The 21632-nt window shown below is 34.7% G+C and overlaps 1 protein-coding gene across 1 annotated transcript in view; it reads right to left on the bottom strand.

The window, feature by feature from the left end:
* Positions 1-11962: 11962 nt before the first annotated feature.
* Adgrl4 (adhesion G protein-coupled receptor L4) overlaps positions 11963-21632 on the bottom strand; it is a 92090-nt gene continuing 82420 nt past the window's right edge. Inside the window, exons 14-16 of the mRNA XM_003478805.4 lie at positions 14489-14580; positions 12958-13126; positions 11963-12592 (exon numbers count right to left, since the gene is read on the bottom strand). Coding sequence (XP_003478853.1) covers positions 12530-12592; positions 12958-13126; positions 14489-14580 — 324 coding nt within the window. The 3' untranslated portion in view covers positions 11963-12529. The remainder of the gene's footprint in view (positions 12593-12957; positions 13127-14488; positions 14581-21632) is intronic.

Genomic DNA, 21632 nt, shown 5'->3' with positions numbered 1-21632 from the left:
ACTTTCTATATAATTATTTTAAAATTTGAGCATTTTAAGTTCACTTTGTATGCTGTGAATTTCTATAGGTTTTGACAAATTCACACTGTCATGCATCAGTTATTCGGGTATCATAGAGTAGTTTCAGTGTGCTAAAATGCTGTAATGTGTTCTACCTATTCATAGATCATCTTTTTACTCTCCTCTAATAACCACTGAACTATTTTCTATCTTTAAAGTTTTGCTTTTTCCAGAACTTCATATGCATGAAATCACACATAGTCTTTTTGGATTAGCTTTGTTGAGTTACCAGTACACTGGCCATGAGTCTGTGTGACTTCATAGAGCACTGCTTCTAACCGCTAGAAAGCATTCCATTATGTTGATGTCCTGTGGTTTATACATTCACCTCTGGAAAGACATCTTGGTGATTATGAATAAAGCTTTTACAAACATTCATGTGCAGGTTTGTGTAGACATTAATTTTCAAATCAGTTGGATAAATACACAAGAGCACAATTGCTGGATCATATGGTAAGACTGTGTTTAGCTTTGTAAGAAGCTGCCAAACAGTTATCCCAAATGGAGGCACTGTGTTTCCACCAGCAATGCAGAAGAACCCCTATTGTTCTGCGTTCCACCAGGAATTGAGACTGGCAGTTATTCTGACTTCAGTCATCTTAATCAGCATATGGTATTATTTCATTTTTCATTTCCTTAATGACAAATGATGTTAAGCATCTTTTCATATGCTTATTTGCAGTATGAATATCATCTTTGGTGTGGTATCCAAATTTTTCATCTATTGTTAAATCATTTTTTGTAGTGCTTTAGAGTTCTTTATATATTTTACACAAAAGTCCTTTATCAGATACGTGATTTAACAATATTTTCTTCCCTACCATGTGGTTTAAATTTTATTCTCTTGTCTGTGTATCAGAGAATAGATATTTTCAATTTTAATAAGGTTGTATTTACACACTTTTCTTTCATAGATTATATTTTTCTTGCTATATTTAAAACACCAAAAATTCAAATACACACACACACACACACACACACACACACACATACATTTCCCCTATCTTCTATATTTTCTCCCTGATATACTAAAGCTTAAAATTTCACATTTAGGCCTACAATTCATTGTTATTTTTTATGTAAGTTGGCAAGGTATAAGGTATCTATAGGGTTTTGTTGGTTCTGATTTTGATATAAAAACATTCAATTGTTCCTGCATCACTTGTTGACAATGATATTCTTTCTCCATTGAATTGCCCTTGTGTTTACTAAAAGAGTCTGTGAAATATATTTGTGTGGGACTCTTTCTGCAGCATCACTAGCTCTACAGCTTTGCAAGACACCCACCACTTAGACTCCAGCCACGAATCAAGAGATCCCCATGATCACCCTCATTTCGTCCCCAGGCTGGCTTCTGTGATTACAAGTGTTACTTTTCTTGGCTGTAGTTCCCAGACATGTCATCAACACAAATCTTTGAAATTTTAAAGAAATTATACCTTTCTATATTCTATCAGAAAATGGATCATAAAATGTCTAAGTATATTATAATACAAAGTTAGTAAACATTCTAATCAAAAGTGTTAACATTTGTTAGTTTGTGTATTTAGCTATCTTAGATGTTGAAACCTGTTTGTATTTTCATGTGTATCCTTAAAAGATATTGTTTATCTTTCACATAGTCTTTCCTTCACAAGTGTATTTTTCCAGGTAGAGTCTAATTACCTATTACTTTTTGTCCTTATGGTGATATTTTTGTGTGTCTTTTTAGTTCAGTTTTTTTTGTGTGTGTTTCTTTTTCCTTTTTAGTTTATGTTAGTTGGCAATGCTTTTAAAATGTCATCTCTTGAAAACATATTTAACTGGAGTCAAAACAGCTATGTGTCTTCATTTCAAGTACATTAGTGCCTTTAGTGCCTCCAAAAGGAGATCACTAGTTAGACTTTGACTTTTAGTGTACCTGAGACAGTTAGCCTAGCTAGCCTAAAGGTAATAGACTAACTTCTGTAATGCTTGTTCTCCTTTTAAAAACAATTAAGAATTAATCTTATAGGTACATTTGGGATACACACAATGATCTCATTCATCATAGGGAATTTGTACCTGTACATAATATATCTTGATTCTTTTCTACTTTTAAAAGAAAGAATCATGAGTTATGGCAGAGACACCATGATTATGTGTGCAATGTTCATAGACTGTTGTTTGGATAGTTTCAGAGAAAAATATTTTGAATGTAAGATTTTCAGTCTTTCCCTGTTTTCTCCCATTGCCCCTGCTGGGTGTTTAGGGTGATTATGTCTGATTCAGTGGTCTGTAATACTCTCAGCTCACTTGGAGGTGTTGCATACAAATCATCCATTAAAAGGCTAGACTAGAGGAAGTCATTGAATGCTGTTTTAGGATTCAGTAGATGCCTTTTCAATTTTGTGTAGCTTCAGGGGAGGCATCCCAGAAAACCACGTTCATTGAAAACTTTTATGTCCTTATTAATTCATAAATTCATTTTTAAGCACAGCATCATCATTTCCCTTTCTCCTCTTATACACTGTTGTAGTGAAGCAGGAAGCTGGGAGTTCTTTAACGTGAATTGTAGCACACTTATTTTTGAGCACACATTTTGTCTTAAAAACATTCCATAACTAGATCTGGTGTAGATAAAATCTAGTCTTTTTAACTTTTCTGATAGTAAATATTTGTATTCTGTTATTGTAATAGCAAAAAGACAAGATGTTGAAAGACAGTACTAGAACTGGATATAACTCTATACCCTTAAAATATCTGGGTACATATTCCTTTATTATTGAATATGTTAATTTACCTTGATGTACAAGATATAACACTATTACCAGACTTGTAACAGTAAGAATTGGAATAATTACTATTAAAATGATATGTAATAATTTATATACTATTTATAAAGAGACAAACATGATTATTTCCAATTTAGAATTTTAACAGTTTTTGGAAATTAAATACTTGTGAGTATAATCTAAACTTGAAACTATTTTCTAGGTTATCAAGTAAGTGAAAGATACTTGTAGATTTTTTTGTTTGTTTGTTTTACTCTAGCTTCAGCTTTCACACTTACAACTTTGAAAATACTGTGGAGATTAAGTTATTTAGAAAGTTTTCCTGGCTAGATATATTTTAGCATATTGTTCAGGGTAGGATTTTCATGGACTCAAACCCACCATGCTACACATACATAGCAGATCTCTGGACTCCTAATCATCCAATTGTTTGTTATGATCTATGTAAGTCATCTTTTAGTTTACCTCCTAGTAAAGTTAACTTATATTTGATGTTGTTACAAGGATATCAATCATATGAAATATGGATAGAGGTTTTAAAATTTGTCTGAATTAAACTGTAATAGTAAAAAAAGTTACTCAAATCATGTAACTTGAGACTGATGTAGATTGTATTGCTGTGAATGAATTGTACTTTGATATGGTTTAATTGGTTAAAGCCTTGTTAAATACATTTCTTGATCTAATGAAAATATTGCTATTAACAAATATTAACCAGAGTATAAAACTTGTGATGGGTTGTCTTTTTCAAAAATAATTTTAAGGATACTTTTCATTCCTACATAATTATATGCAATGTAACCTCTCATTTGTCTATCAGAAAGTGAGTCTCTTTCTTTTGCCCCTAAAATTGGATAGGCCTTGTGACTGTCTGTTTCAGCATGACTACTATGACTCGATACGCATGGTGGTAACAAATCCTTCAGTTTCTTTTCTTTTTTTTTTTTTTTTTCTTTTCTTTTTTTTTTTGTCTTTTTCTTTTTATTGGTACCAGGGATTGAACTCATGACCACACACTTGTGAGGCAGGCGCTTATGCCGCTGAGCTAAATCTCCAGCCTTTAGTCCTTCAGTTTCTACCAGAACAGTGGGAAGTACTATGAGGTTGTTTCCATTAAGCAACTGAAATGCATGCTGTGTGAAACCCACATACCATGGCAGGGACCATGAATGGGTGCTGGGCAGACGGGTCCTGTGGAAATTGTATTGTGTGATCATCTCAGGTCACTGTAGTCCCAGATAACACCTGACTGCTGCCTCCCAAGAAACTTGGGCTAAAAACTATTGACATCAATCAACCAAGAGTAGCAAGAGAAAAAATACTATATTTTAGAGGCTCTAGGTTTTGGAGTAGTTTTGTTATTCAGCAATACCACACTGTCTTGTTTATACTTTATTAATCACTGCCTTAAATTCACTTGGTAAGGAAGTCCTATGCACATGATTCTTTGTATGAAAATCACATCATGTCCAAGTCAAGAGAGTGTGTATCAATCTACTTACCTTTCTTACAATAAAAATAGAGGGCTACTAAGTAAAAAGATATTATAGTCTTGCTTTCAAGAACATACAGGTGTGGTGAGTGACAGAGGACTTCCTAAATGAGAAGTATTGTTGGGGAAAGTAGAAAAAATATACTTGGCTATGTAATTGTTCAGCTTATTCAATTTATGCAAGCAAATCTACTTGGAAAAGAAAAATCACATAATGCTAAGTGTGCCTTACATTTCAACATAGAGAAAAACAGTGAGGCACATTTTTAACCTCTGAAGCATTCTATGTCAGGATGTAATGGTAGGCAGATAGTGGTGGCAGATAGAGCAAAATGTCTGAATTCTCAAATTAGTAGCCAATAAAATTCCTAATTCATTTATCTCAAAAATTTTAACATCTATTTTGTTAAATATAGAAACTAGAAATTACCTTTGCATAATGCCAAGGAAATGTTGTTATTCAGAAAATCAGTATACATGACAGGTAAAGTAGGATGCATTTTACAAAAAAGTAGCAGGAACTTATTAAAACTTTTTCTTCTACTCTGTGGAAAATTCCTTTATTATTTTTCTCAAGTATTAAAATAGCTCATGTGTTTTAAATTTTAGATGTCAGAATTGTGTTTCAAAGTAGTATAATTACTATAGCTTTATGATGGGCAAAATAAATGTAATGACGGCAAAGTATCTTGAACAAAGATGGGGAAGCACCAGATCATGCCAGTGTAAGTTTCTCCCACTTCTCGGAGACAGATGGAAAGCTGAGAATACCAAAATACCCTTGTTCATATACTTGGTGTTAAAGAAAAGGCAGTACTTTTTAAGTTCATGCAAATGTTAAAAGTGTTTTGTACTTAAAAAAAATAAATGAATGGCCCTCTTAAAATTAAAGGAAAATCACTTTAATTTTAATAGAATTGAGGGACATTAGACCTCTCAGGGCTGAGCATTTATGTTTATAAGGTACCGCAGTGCCTGGCAGCGACCTCATTGTGAAGAATAATTCAGTGATGCCGAAATATAAAATTCTATCTGACAACCACCAGCTCCACAATGAGCAGCAGAGAAATTCACAGTTACGGATTTTGAGTGGGGCAGAGTGGATCTGGGGGAAAGTCAATTGCGAGGTGGTAGAAAATCCAGAAAGCAAACTGATATTTTGACTTTATCATTAGCCATTTTTCTTTTCCTTGGTAGTCTCAAAAAATAAACTGTAGATAAATCAATAGTGTGAAAATTCTCCCTCCATACAAGAAACTTACGTCTGTTTTTTCTTTTCTTTTCTTTTTTTTTGTCTTTTTTCCTTTTTATCAGTACCGGGGATCAAACCCACGACTGCCTGCAAGGCAGGCGCTTATGCCGCTGAGCTAAATCCCCAGCCCCCATTATGTCTGTTTTTTATGAGTGCATTTGGTTTTCACTTGTCAATTTCACCACACATATAGAACAGTACCAGACTAGGAGATGCACAACCAATGCCATTCCCCATATGCTAAGTACTGTATGGATTATCTCAGATAGGCCAAGTGATTGAATATGCACAACAATGTCATGAGACAGGTACTACTGTGGCTTTTACTACAGAAGAAACCAAGGCACCTCGCTATTACTGCCCAAGCTAAAGAGCTGGCTGTAATGGAATGACAATTCTAGCCTGGACAGTCTGACCAGGGTCATTGAGCCCACGGCATTGCCCTGCTTCTCTGAAAGTAAAGTTCTAAGATTTGTGAGTTGATTATTTACACATTCTTTTTGGAGAATGTGAGAAATTGATCTGAGTGGGAACAACAAATGGGGGAGCATTTCCCTGGTTCTGCAGAGGAGCTGTGGCACTTTGAGGAACAAGCAGCGATGTTGTTTTGAATAATTACTTCCCTCTCTTAGGTCACCTAAGGTCTTGCAGAAAAGCCTCTTGCATTAGATGGAGTGAAAGATGTAGTTGTCATGATTGCCAAGTGGGATGAAGTGACAGAATAAATGACCTCGCCGGCACACTGCTGCTCTCCGGGAGCTGAGCAGAACAGAAAAATGGGGATTTTAGGGTAATTTGAACAATATTTGCAGTGGTGGCCTCACATAGTTGTTTCTTCACAGCAGGCAGCCGAAGCAGGGAGTCTTTTTTAGGGCTGTGTTCTTATCACCTAAAACTTCCAAAGCTTAACTGACTGCCAAGATAATTAACCCCCCTGCATACTGGAGGTTCTTTTAGATCCACTTCCAATACATTAAGGAAAAAAAAGAAAATAATCATTTTCAGGCTGAGCAGCCTGGCCCTTAGAGGCTGATATATGGCAAATTGCAGCCCAAGAGGAAGTGAAACTACATTTCCTAAGGACAACTTTGAAAGTAACCTATTATTTTTTTCTGTTATATCTGAGGGCATAAAATTATAATATACTTTATAGATTTTATTATTTACAGTGCCTCAAAGTGGGGGTTGAATTTAGAAACATGTTACATTGATACTGGAAGAAATCCATTGCAGCTATGCTAACCCTTTCATTACATATTAATCATAAATATCATATGAAACCCTGATGTGTAACATCTGAATGAAACACCAAATAAAGTGTCCTGTACTTTCAAATTGCCCACTGATCTTAATGGCTCCACAAGCCACAGTTTATGGCAAGTAATTCGAATTCTATTTACTCAAGATGAAAATGCTCACGAAATCTTATGGATCTCAAATCGTGATATGGTTTTCAGTGAATCCTTGCAAGAAAGTAATGTGACTCTCGTATGTGCAGAAGAGTTTTTGTGTTAACTTATTGTTACCATAACACAATACCTGAGGTGCTGTACTTAAACTGAGAAAAGGTTTATTGTCGCTCACAGTTTGAGAGGTTTCCTTTCATTGATGTTGTTGGCTGGAGCCCGTTTTGAGACACAATGTGAAAGGATGAAAGGAAGCCTGAGAGATGCAGCAAGCTGCTCAACTTCTGACAGATAGAAAGAAGCAAAATGGCGGGGGGCTGTGAGGAGAAGAGAAAACTAAATACCCATAATCCCCTTGGATGACAAACTAGCCCTCTCCCTTAGGGTTCTACCTCTCAGAGGCTCTGCTACTTCTCAATGGCATCATGGGCTGTGATGAACTCTTTAACTCCTCAGCCTTTGAAGAACACTTACTCAAATCCTAGCACTTCCAGTAAAGCTTGTCAACATGGGTCCGCATCCATCAAAAAAAAAATAATAACTGTTAGTGCACCGTATTTTTAACAACATAATCAAGCAATATGGCTTGGACATTGCTATTTCTGAAAAACCCTGATGCTTCCCACTGTATTATGGCATTAATCCAGATTGTATGCCCACTGTAGCATTATGGTTCATCCTCAGTGTGGAATATGACTCAACCACCAAAAAAGAACAAATGAGCTCTTCAGTGAAAAAAGTAGCTAATAATACATTATTTTAGTGGGGTCTAATATTAATTATTTCATACAATGATATAAATAGGAAGGAAAGTAGGAAGAATACATGGTAGTTTGTTAAAGTGAATTTCCTGCTTAAGGGTATAAGTAGGGTAGGCAATCGATTATCAATGTGCAAAAGGACATGGACTAAAATAGACAATCACTTCACCTAAGACACATAGTATATATTCATTGTAAATTGTATGTGTATGTTAAAATCCCATGACAAAAATGTGCGTCATGTTTTCTCTGCTCCCTAGAGAACATAAACAGAAATACTGTTCAGATGCTGTATACATTTGTAGCTCTAAAACATTTCCTAGAGAGGGAAGAAACTTGGGTATGAATCTAGTCATTTTTGCTTCCTATCTCAGGAAGTTTCTGAGAACTTACACTGGGGAGCAGAATTTGCGGAGGACTTTGAGTTTTAACACCAACTCTGAATCTTCCTTGCTATGTGTGTCAGCTGCCTGCGGTGGTGACAAGTATCCGAGTTAAATGGATTCAAAGGAGGAAAGATTTATTTTCACTCATGGTTTCAGAGTTTCAGTCCATAGTCACTTGACACTATTGTTTTGGGGCCTGTCCACCGGCAAGAACATGATAGAAGGGTTTAATGTCACGGAGCAAATCTGCTCACCACATAGTGATCAGGAAGCAAAGAGAGAAGAAGGAATGAAGGTTCCTTCAAGGCACACCTCCAGGGCTCTACTCTTCCAGCTAGATCTCACATCCTCAAGCTTCACCACCTGCCAGAAGTCCATTAAGTTACAAAAACATGAATGAATCAGTCCACAGCTGAGATCAGAGCCCTCATGGTCCAATCCCCTGGCTGCATTGGGATGTGTTGAAGCTCATGGTCCAAACTAAACACATTTTATACTCAAATGATAACACTATGATATTAGGCTTTTCATACATTAACCCTAACCCTATCCCTAATTAGCATTGCCTATGTTACTGGGAAAATTAAATAGCATAGTACAAATTAACAATAGATATTGAAATCAAATTTCAAGGAGAAAATCTTTTCCTATAAATTATTTCTGTAATTACTTGTCAACTAAACCTTAGGGGTTGCAAGCATAAATGAAGACTACAATGAGCCCTGGTAAGCATGTTATCATATGAACCTTGTTTTAAAAACTATGGTTGTAGGGGCTGAAGAAGTTAGTAAGAATCAAATTGATGAGGTGTCATGGAGAGAGCCTGCGAATGATAAATGCAGTTTGCATGTGAGAAGACATACCAATTAGCAGAAAATCTGAGATGCTTTTTCTAACATACCTGTAATGATTGCTTTCCTCAGAGGTTTCATGTTGAGGAAATTAGACTTTTTGATACACAAAAAGTTTTGGTAAGGACATCTTAGGGTGAGTATAGTAAGTCAGACAAAATATGCAGAGATTTGCAAAACTACTTTTGAATGGCTGTCATTGAATTAAAAAGGAATAAAGAAGCTATGTTTCCATCAAACTAATTTGCAAGACTTGTTGGTTATGCTCACATACAGACTGCAAAGTATTTGGTTACAGATTCTCTTATACTTTTTACAAATAATTAGTATATGGAACATAAAAAAGTTTCCCAACTACAGTATAATTCATAAATCAAGGATATTTTTGTTAAGAGATTATTATTTCCATAGTTTGTCAGAGAATTTATCTTCTATTTCCGTGGTATTCATTCATCTCCTTATTTGACTTCAAGCTTCAGTAATGGATTTTCTGATTAATTTGAGACTCAGTAAGTCACTTCTCCCCATTTTTGAGTAAAACAGTTTGTAAATTAGTATTTGTTGGTCAACTTGTGGTATATTTCAGGACTAAATAAATTGAATTTACAACTTTGCACTTTCTCCATTCACTCTCATAGGAAGAATGGAAAGGGAAATAAAGGCCAAATGGAAAGTGAAACATTACTGTATCTTTTCAAATCCCTAAAGTATATCTTTTCTGGAAAATCTGAAATGAAGCATAGTATGAGCTCAAGGCTTTGTTGTAGACTCGTCATCTGCTACATCTAAATTAACTTGGGATTGCTAGGCTGTCCCTCCCCACTTCACTGTGGCATGTGTGTGAGAAGGCAGGGCAGGCTTATCTCAGAGGCCACCACCAAAGATGATCAGGAGCAAAGGGAAACAGTGAGACTACTCAGAGGGCTTGCAGCTGCTATCACATTAATCCTGCAGTTAAGGATAAACACCTTCCACTGAGAAGATAGAAAGAGGCAAAGTTCTTGCCCTTAAGGAGAGTCAAAACTAAGCACAAAGCATGCCTGGAGTTTGGGCTAATTTCAGGCAGTATGTAAACATTAGATAAGTTTAGAGAGAGGGATGACACAAAGGTAAGAATGATTAATTCTTGTGAGATTCAAGTAGGCATCCCAAAGGAAGATACTAGGGAACAGTGGTGTTTGTCAGAGTAATGACTGTCACAAGGAGAAACTGTAAAAATAGAGAAATTGATAAACTACAATAAGCTTTGGGAAAGGTAATAGTTTGCTATGACCTGAATAGAATAAGGAGAAATCTAAGGAGGTAGATACAGACGAAAAGGTCTTATATGTCATGCTTGTTTAACGATATCTAAGGAAAGGTGACACTGGACCTAAGATTTTCCCTCATGAAATGAATACTTCTCTTTGAAGAAGTCATTATATAAATATTTCCACAGTATAGTTGCCTGTGGCTACCCTAACAAATTACCAGGAACTTAGTGACTTAAATCAGTATATCTCTATCAACTGTCCACCATCTATCTATCTATCATCTATCATCTGTTTCCTCTTTCTTTCTACCGTCTACCTTATACTTTACTGTTCTGAAAATTAAGACTCCAAATGAGCAACCCTGAACTAAAATAAAGGTATGTGAGGACGGCTTTCCTTCTGGAGCCTAGGAAAGGATCCATGTCCTTGCCTCTTTTAGCTTCTAGAGGTTTGTAAGCATTCTGTGGTTTGTGGACTTTTTCCACTGCCAAGGGAGCAATGGGAGGAAAAACCTGTTTGCTGCATCACTGTGATACTGACTCTTATCTCTGTGGTTCACAAGGACCAGTGTGATTACAATGGTCCCACATGGCAGCTCAAGGGTTATCTATCTCCTTATCTCAAAGTCACCTGATTAACAGCCTTAATTCCTTTTGCAATCTTAATTCCTTCTGCCATGTAATTTGATATTCAGATTCTGAAGATTAGGACATGGGTATTTGTGGAAGCTCATGATTCCACCTAGAACACATAGCTTGTATACACTGATTAAATAGATTAGCTTTTCAGTATCACATTCCTATTACACTGTCCTGAAATGGAAAAAATAATAATCAGCCATAATAAAAAATAATAATTCGCATGTAAGAAATAAGAAAATACAATGAAAACCTATTATTATGGATCTACTAGAAATGTAAAAATTCCTGATTGGTAGGTGAATCATAATTCTTGAGAAAACAATTCAGTAAAAAGGTAGAGGGGTTGCTTCATTTCGGGAACATTTTGTTTGTTAGAATAAGATTTGACATTTCATTTTAACAGCTAGAGAAATTAATTTAAGATCACACCATTTAGTGTACACAGTTTTGTAGGTAGTTGCTGAATAACTATATAATTTTTAAATAAAAGTCACCATTTCTATATGGTAATGAGAAAATCTGAGGACAGATAAAAGCTGTCCATTGAAGCAAGAAGATACAGGAAAACTGTCAGAAAATAGATCCACTGTGAAAATTTCTAAGTTCCTGGTAATTTTTTTGTCATAAATAAAATTTTTAAAATGTATACTTCTCTCAACAGGAAAACAATAACAATGTACTTTATAAATGCTTTCATATTTACAACATTCTTTTAAAAATAGTAAATTAAAAGAGACTATTGTAATGTGAACTATAATATTGCTGAAACTCAAAATAAGATATCAGTCTAATTTTGATTGGATAGTCTTCACTATGGTGAAAGGATATAGAATAAAATAATTTAACTGTATATCTGACATTTTATATCTACAAATACAAATGACATTGTATTTTGGCATATTCATATTTTATGTATCTGAAGTTAAAATTAGTGAAATAAGCATAGAAACACCGTATAACACAATCTAATTTTAAAAACATAGATTGTCTTCATTTTTGGAGTTTTATATTACAGTATTAGAAATAAATAAATAAATATAGCAAATAGAAGTCTAAGCTGTTTTACTGGAAATTTAAGTTCAAAATGATTCACCAAATGGCCAGATGTGTTTATTCCAATTTTTTATTTTATCTCAAAAACCTCTTATCTATCTGATAGAGAAGCAAATTTATTCAGAATACATCTCATCCTCATAACAGCCATTTCCTTTTTCTCGCTTTACATTCTGCCCCTTCTTTCTCTTACATTTTGATTTTTGTAACAAAGCTCATTACCAAGGTGGTAAGGGACTAGTTTCAAAGACAACATGAGACACAAAAATATCAAGCCAGTGGTATTCTTCAGGACATTCATATATTTCTTGTGCTAGAAAGAAATCTCTCCTTGGATAAAGTGATATCACTCTTGAGAAACCAATCACTTCCCCAATATCTACAGTATTATTTTGACATAAGTATGTCATGTAGTAAAACATACTATAGCTATATAGTACATAACTTTACCTTTATTATATACAACTCTTACACTGGAAACAGATAAAATCCAAGCTCAGAATATTTGATTATCTAGTAAATAATAACTGGATTATAGTATTGAGTCAGTTTTACACATTGGTCATCTACAACTTGGATTTTCAATTTCTCTCAGCTGTAATTATCCATAGTTTTCCATGTTTACCGTAAGCATCCAAAACAACAAGGTACATTTTTGAACAATCTGTAATACTCTTCTTGGATCTTGAAAAAAGAAAAAAAAAAAAAAAAGAAATGCTAAGTATAATTATGGCAAGCACATCATGTTACTTTCAAATCACAATAAACAGTTTCATTTAGTTCTTTAAAGTGTTATTGCTTTTTGATCATTTACTGGAACATGCTCAAGTAAATATGAACTATATTTATGTAGCTAATAACAAGTTCCTTTAAAAAAGCCAATTTCTCAATGAACAACTAAATGTTCTGATTAAATACTTACACATGTTCTGTACTAAAGCAATGGAGGCAAAAGTCATACAGCCAGGGCAATAAGAATTTTCTATCGATTTGGAAACTGATGTAACATGATTGCATTATAGAGTCTATTGAAATGAGATACTGCTTACCTTCCTAGATAAAACACACAGGAATAAGAAAATGAACATTCCCTGGAAGGCGTTGCTGACTGTGAAGAGGTAAGCTGTCACCACTGATGCATGCACCACATGAAGAACCCCAAAGATCCAGGTGGTGCCAAGAAGGAACAATAGAGCGAGGGCTCCTCTTGCACAGGACCTGTTGTACATTTGGAATGTCTCAGTTCAAAAAGGCATGCATATTCCAGGGACACCCCAAACCCCTCAGACTATACGGAAATGGCTTTTTACATCAATAAGCAATTCATTACAACAACCATTAATGACTTTAAGTTTGACAGTGTGCTCGGCAGTGAGATGGGACAGACTTTAGGGTGTGTCCCCGTGCTATGGGAAGATAGGCTTCCTGAGAAGAAGTATGTTCCTTTATTAAAGTGTGGCATTTAAAGACAGCTTAATTTTAAGATATTTTATCTGTTATACTGCAATGTGTATGCTTTGATTTTAATCCAATGTGGCAGTAATTCCCCACGGTAAGACATATATCTATCTGCTAGAAAGTATTTTCCCTAAGTCACCCTGAAAAGTACACCATCCAGACTTGAGTCAGCACATGTTCATGATATCAAAGGAGGCCTCTTCAGGGTTCACAGAGAAGAAATTACTATCTATCTATCTATCTATCTATCTATCTATCTATCTATCTATCTATCTATCTATCTATGTTTTTGCAATGCTGTTACCTCAAGATAAATTTAAGTCTCAATACTAATTTCTTGAAAATTAAGGATAAAGTACTCTTACATATTTTCAGCAGTTTGTCAGTGATTTTCAGTAAAACAATACTCAATCCTTTCACTGAGGACATTGCCTTGAAAATGAAGCAACTAATGATTACTCTGGCCTTCATTTTTGGTCCAATCATGCTCTACGGGAGGTGTTTTAGCAGTATGCCTTAGAAAAAGTCATTTTCATTTTTATTAAAACCAGCATACTACATGTAACTATGAATAGTGCAGAGTTAAAAAAAAAAAGTAATCGATCAAGCATTTGCTAAATCTCCACTATAAATCTTGTGCAAGGTATTGAGACTACAGGACTGTTTCCAAGCAACACAAACAGTGCTGTTTCCCACATTCCCTGTAGTGTACTTCAGCTTTTCCTGAACAAACCATTTGGTGGGTATCAATAAATCAGTTTTAAAGAGAGAGGGTTAAAGGAAAAACTGTAGGGACAGTCAAACAAGAGAAGTACCAGAAAGAAACATTTACCAAACTCTGAGAAATGTTTTAGAAAAGACAATCCTAAGTCCTTGGTTGTGTTAAATGGATATCATCTCTCTTTCAAAGGGGAGTACATTTGCAAAGACTGCTTCACGTACCACTTAATCTGAGATATGTACTGTTTTATTAGAGATATTAAATACTTTTCCTGGTATATATTTTAAAGATGGTCGAAGAAAGTCTTAACCAATTATTTTAATAACAGCAATTCCTAAAATTATTTGCACCGTTTCTAAAGCTTTTAGTTTTAGTTGGTGGACACTTCAAGAAACAGTTACCTTATGTTCTCATAGCAGCTAACTTCGGGCTTCAGTCCAGCAGTGTGACGAAAAACTTTATATATGATAACTCCAAAAGCCAAGAGATTTACCTGGGAAAATATTTAATTAGAAAAAGATATAATTTTTACAGTAAAGTAGATCCATATAAACAGCAAGTAGTGAAGATTTCAGTAAGATATGCACCAAAAATATCATGGTAGTTGTATGTACACTACATTATGCCAACCCTCTGGTAATCTCAGACAAATAAAACTGTGGTAGAGTTTTACAGTATCGCTGAACATTGTTAATATACTGGTAGCAAGTAAAATTGCTGGATTTTGCTAAGCAACTTGTTTAAGAAAATTCTTCAAATATTACAATCACATCCACACATTGATGTGTATTATTTCCTGTCCGTCACATGATTAATGTACACATTAAGGTAAATTATAGTTTGGAAACCTTCATAAACACTTGGAAAGGCAAATTTTTGTTAGACATAATTCTCTCAATCATTTAAAAAATTTAGTCTGAGGAGGAAAATCTGACAGAAAATTACGTATGATTCAACAAAACTCCTCCCTTTCTACTGGTAGAACTTTGAATGTACTTTTTTTCTGTGTATGTTTTATCTAGGTAGCTTTCTTTATATTTAAATATAATTATCCCATATTTAAGCTTAGAAGTTTTTGAAGCATGAATCAATGAAGTAAATTTTTGTGGGAAGACAAATACATTTTATTGATGAAAATTTCATTATTTTATTTTATACTATGAACTAAACAGGATGTGTGAATTTTACCCCTTTTAAATGTCGCTGCATTATGAAAAATTTCTTCCTTTTCCTGTTTTCAGAAATTACTGTTTACAGTAATTATTTGTAGTCAGAAGATTAAACAAGTACTATAATTTACATATATATCTATTCTATTGTAAGCTACTTATAATTTAGAATATTAACTATTCTAGAAATAATTAATAGATTAATCCTTTATTGTCTATATTTTTTTCATTGTTCTTAAAACTCTTTTAGAAAGTAACCAAATGCAACATGATTTTTAGCTAATACTATCACTACTAGTAATTTAGAAGCTGATAGTTATGAGAAACATTTTTTTCCTATATTGGAAGAAATTTGGTTTAATTTCTCAAAGTTAAATTGAATATAATAAGAAACAATATCAAGTAATAGTTTCCTATTGTCATTTCTCTCTGGAGAGGGTTTGAGAAGAAATCTTAGAGGATTATGGGGTCTAGTCCCTTCCTCCTGCCTCTGTCAATTACTTCTAATTGCACAACTAATTAATTCTAATTACAGTAATGCTTCCATACAAATAAAAGACGTTAGCAATTGCAGAGGGGAGATAAAGTATATTTTAATTGATTTAGTTGACAGTTTCACCCTATTTATATGCTCAGATAATTTACTAAAATGACAATTTAATAATATTTAATTTTATATACACTTTAATAGTTGTGGAAGAGAAATACTTAGTATTTCCTACTTTTCATTAGCTATTATTTTTATATAAGTTTGGGAACTATAGTTGTACTTAACTGTATAAATTTATACATATATATTTTAAAATAATTAAAAATCCTTAAAATTTGATTAGTAAAAACAATACATGCCAAATCAGGATTCATCTGAACATCTCCAAGTAATTTTTATTTTATATTTATACTGAATTTTGTATCTCAATAAAGAAAAAAAATATAAAGTAACTTCAAATGTTTAAAAAAGTTCTCTTGACCCCATATTTCTGCACATAAGTGAATGATTTAAAATATGAAGTAAAAGATTCTCTCCTATTTCTGTTTTTGATAAAGCTCTGTGTGAAAACTATTTGCTCCACTGCTATGGTTTCTCAAATGTGGATGCACATTTGAATATGTACTTCTACGTCAAAGAGAGTGAAGATGGGCAGTTGAACATTTCCTAAGTGAGATACAGATCTAGATCTGGAAATTAAATTTATTATCTGCAAAAAAAGGATAATATTCACATGCTCATCAAAACCAGGTCCTGCTAGGTAAGTGGAAGAATAATTCCTATTCCAAACCTCATATATTCCCAAGTCCAAGAGAAAAGATGTTAAAACATTTTAGTAATAAAAAACAATAAACAGATGGATTATGTTATTCATATACATTAATAATTGTACAAACATTTAAATTTAAATTTTTATTTATTCTAAGAATTTTCTAAGTGATCTAATAAGTGTCTACTACAGTTGCAGAGGACTTGATACATGTATATTAATGAACCAAATTGATAGGCTCTTGTTCTCACAGATTTTTTTTTCCATTTCTCTTTTAACTTTTCTTCTTATTAGCACATATTTGCAGTATATAAAGAATGCTTTCATTATGGGATGTTGGTAGATGAGGACTTCTAGTACAGTGGGCCCTGGAGTTATGAGCAGTTTGAGATATGAACAACTTGGGTTATGACCAGAGTTTGAGTTTTAACTTATGATCAGAGTCTTGAATGATGATCTGAATGCCAGCTGCTTGTGTTTCCAGATGGTCTCAGAAACAGATTTAAGCCTTAAAGAGTTTTTCAAGGAACATTACAAGATCTTTTCCCTTATGGGGTTGATTGAGAAATCCTGGGCCAGTGTCTCTCTCAGGACACTGAGATCTGACTGTGTGCAGGAGAGAGACTGAAGAAAAGTGGAGAGGAGCCTGACCCTCAGTTGACAACTTGAATTATAACCAACCCTCGGAGAATGAAATGAATTCGTCAATCAAGGTTCCTCTATTCTTTGTGGATTATAATCCATTCACAGATCAAAGAATGGAGAGAGAGGGAAGTATAGTATAGAAAATACTAAGAGGAGCTAAGAAAATGTTATCCCTTTAAACAGTGGGTAAAAGTGGTAGCTTGTAGTCAACAAAGTGGAGTAGCAGAAAAAAAATATCACTTAGATTTTATCTTTAAGTGCAAAGTTATGTATTTGTTCATTCAAGAGTCATTTATGTGCTGCAGCTTTTCCTCCAGGAATCTGCAGTACAGTGGAGGAGATGACCAGCCAACAGCTGAGTGCAACAAGTTCATTAATTTTGGGCAGTTTGCATGGCTGCATGACAAGAACAGGTGACAGCCCCCTAAACTAGAGGTTCTAAGCAAATCTTGAATAACTAGTAGAGACAGAGTAAGACAACCTAGAGAAAACTGGTGATCATTCTGATTTCAAACATTGGCCTATTCACTTCCTAAGGTGAGCAGATCCAAAGGTTCAAAATGCTATCCACTTATTTCTAACTCTTCCACTTGAAAGTATAGTAAGCCATGTGAGTTAAAAATGTCAAAAAACTAAGTGCTATTCTCCTCAAAACAATCTATCTTTGTTGTCATTTTCTCTATCTCAAAGAAAACAAAACAAACAGAAAAAAGTCATCTCATTCTTCTAGCCAATCAGGCCTTCACCTCTGATTTCAAACTGTATGCAAGCATGGAACCACTGCCAACCAATTTTCACAGCTACAGTCCCAGGACAGGGCATCATCTGGGCCACTACTGCAGAAACTTCTCCAGTTATCACCCGCTGTCACCTTTGCTGGAGTATGATTTACCTCATCTCAGCAGGCAGATCCATCTCTTTGTCAGATCTTTTCTCTATTTGGAATCCTTCAATTGCTTCTACCTCATGTAAACTTAGAGCTGCAGATCTCCCAGTGGCTTGAAGTGATTTGATCTCTGCTGTTCTGCTCTCCCCATATCCTTTGGTCAATCCATTCTATATGCACGTTGCCTCCCATTGCTACTGTGGCACACCTGGAGTGCCATCGTGCAGCTGGGCTTGAAATAGGCTTAGGTACTTGCTGGGCCCTAAGGTAGTCTAAAGGCTCAGCCTCTCACCACCTCTGTTTATCTGTAAACTGCCTCTCAGAATAGTTAGTTTTACAGAGCTGAAACTCATTCATATCTGAGTTCAGTTCTACAAAGGTATATGTAGAGAGAGGTTTTCTATACTGTTTTGGACAATGCAAGCTCTATTCCAAATTCTTCCTTTGTTTTAGTCATTAGAAACCGACAAAGATTCTCTCCTTGACAAAAACTTTGCCCAGGTCCCTCTGGACCCTTATATCAGCTCAGCTTTCAGTGTCCATCCTTTTAGAGACCAGTTTTATCAAAATCTTGCCAAGTCAATTTAGGTTACTCTAGTGAAAATCCTCCCGCCTCTGATGCCAGATCACTCTCAATATCTAAGCAACTTTCTCATCCATTACCGGTGCTATCTGACCACTTGGGCCAGCTATTTAGCAAGAGTTATATGAGGTCAATTTAACAAAAATTCCCCGTTGCCTCTTAGTACTCAATCCAATACCCCCAGGCTTCTCCTTGGTTATAAATTCCCAGATGTCTAGACTGTTTAGATTTAATCTGATTTCTTTCTCCAATATTCCCATACAAAGCATTCCTTGTTACTTATTAAGAATCAGAATATTTTAATTAAAAATTTACATTAGAATAATACTATTTTATTTTACCAGAATAGTCATTTTCTAAAATTATTCAAAATGTTTTCTCTTTAGTTATTCTAAATTTGCTGAAAATTATGACTCTAGATCACACAGTCCAGCAAAACATTGCTTACATTCTACTTTTATTTATAAATATATGAGATATTCTAAATCCTTTCCTAACAGCTGATGACCATATACACAGAATCAGCATCACCTAAGGGCATCTGAGTACACATGACTTTATGTACTTAAGAGTTAGAAATGAAGTCAAAACTCTCTGCAGTTTACATGGTATATATATATATATATATATATATATATATATATATAATCTTCCACAAAAGAGAAGTTTATGAAGGATAAATCCTTAGATCTTAAACAGCTCCAAATAAAATGACAACGAATAAAAAATTGCTTCTGATAATAACTAACACTTTGAAATTAACGCAGAAATAATGACTAAGAAAAGTCTGCCTTTTAGGTTGAACAATTAGAAAGATACCAGCACCATGCTTACACCAGAGTGACTACATCTTGATACCTCAGTTAAATGCATAGTTATTCTTTGAAACATAAGAAAAATTACTGAAATTAACCTTATTTCATAAAACACCCCTTAACATGGAATACATTTTGCTCATTAATGTTTACCTATATGCACTTCTTTTACCAGTTATGATTCCTTTATTATTTGTTTGTAAACATTAGTGCCACAAAAGCACAAGGGCTAAGAAATGGCTTATAAATGAGCATTCCTTTATTTTTCACTTTTGTCTGTATGTTTAAAAGCAGTTTATGTTGTCCATGATGACTTCACAGGAATGAATAAGACAAAGGCCTTGCATTTTCTCATCCAAGAACCTGGGATCTGTAATCCTCTGCAGCACTTTAGAATACAGAAAAGACTGAAAATAGCTATGCAGAAAAAAATCATTTAAGGTCAGGAACACTTAACCCTTGAAAGAAAGCAGTGTTTTAACTTTAAAATCATTTCCTTGTTTCCTCTGAAGTGGAGCTATCTAAATGGAAATCTGCTTCTTAACTTTAGATATACATGGTTACTTCAAAGATTAGCATACAGTCTGTTGTCAGTGTGTTCAAAATCTGTGCCTTTCTTTCCTTTCGTTAAACAAGAAATTTAATAGGTGAGCTGGTGAACGAAGGATAGAGCTAATTCTGAAGGATTTAGACCTACAGGTGCGTTCAACTCAAGGGCTTCAAATTTAGACTCCAAAATGGAACATCCCAATCAGTCATTTTTCTTTTCTTAGTCTCAGTAATCGATGGAGCCATCTATATGCTGGTGTCAGATCTCACTGAAAAGAATGAGAAAATTTCTCTTACAGCTCTTTGAGGCTGATGCTTTAATTCTACATCTATACACATACCCAACAAAATTTGGTTCATTGAAGAATGTGTCATGATCACGATTTATATGACCTTTCTAAATAGTTTTATTACCTTTCAGTTCCAACCCGGAAACTTCACACTGAGCAACATCCCCAGAATTATTTATTTTTAAATTTATTTTAAATTTTCTTTGTATTTTTGAGACAAGATCTCACTAACTAAATTTCTAGGCTGAGCTAGAACCTCTGCAGTCTCGTAGAGAGCTCACTTTACAGCCCCATACCACAGTGCCTGGCTATACCTGTTTATTTTCAATCCTTACATCCCTGTCCGGTGGCTCACTAGTTGTCAATTTGAGGGTCACTATTAAAGAAGTAAACTCTACTAATGGTTCAAAAGTCAAATCAGAATCAAGTGGTTATAGTTCTGGCTTCTGATTTTCTTTTATCATTTCCCAGTTGTATTCAGCCCTTCAAATGCATATGCTACAAAGCTCATCATCCAGGGTATCAGAAAAATTAGGGAAAGCAGAAAAAAATATCGCTCTCCAAAACTGTCTGCACTCTAGTCTTAGAACCTATGCATATGACAAAAGAAAAAGGCACAAGATGTTACAGGTAGAATTAAGGATACTGACTTTAGAAGGAGGAGAAAATCCTGGGTTATCCCACTGGCCCAGTAAAACCACATGACCCCTTAAGGCAGAAAAGACATAGCAGAAGAGAACGCAGATGAAGGACAAGTGAAAAAGTAAAGGCAGGAAGAACTGCAGCCCAAAGACTCAGGCAGCATTCTTGTTTTTGAAGACAAATGGGCCATGTGTTAGGGAATAGAAGAGTCTTCTCCAAGCAGGGTTTGACTCCTGTCTACCAGGTAACAAAGAAATGGGTCTTCAGTCCCACAGTCCATGGAATTGAATGTTGCCAACTACATGAGAGAAACTGGAGGCGAGGTCTGCCTAACCCACTCCTAGAGGCTCCTGAAGGGCCTATCCTTTAACGATTGCCCTGAGACTCTAAGCAGAGAACCAGCTCAGCCACACAATAACAGCATTCAGTACCACAGAACTGTACAACAGCATTAGCGAGGATTTACTTTTTGGTATTAAGAACTGAACTCAGGACCTTGCACTTGCCAGGCAGGCACTGTGCCGCTCAGCTATATCTCCAGTCTCTGCAGCAGCAATAGACAATAGAACATATATAGAGAAAAACTTGGAAATATATATATATATATATATATATATATATATACATACACATACACATATATACAAGCATCATACATGCATACATTATATATACAATATGAAAATATAAAAATAAAATGCCACTGC

The sequence above is a fragment of the Cavia porcellus genome, unplaced genomic scaffold (assembly GCF_034190915.1).
Source record: "Cavia porcellus strain 051 isolate PalLab524CR breed Dunkin Hartley unplaced genomic scaffold, mCavPor4.1 scaffold_1, whole genome shotgun sequence".
NCBI classification, from domain to species: domain Eukaryota; kingdom Metazoa; phylum Chordata; class Mammalia; order Rodentia; family Caviidae; genus Cavia; species Cavia porcellus.
This window is presented reverse-complemented; position numbering and strand designations above follow the sequence as displayed.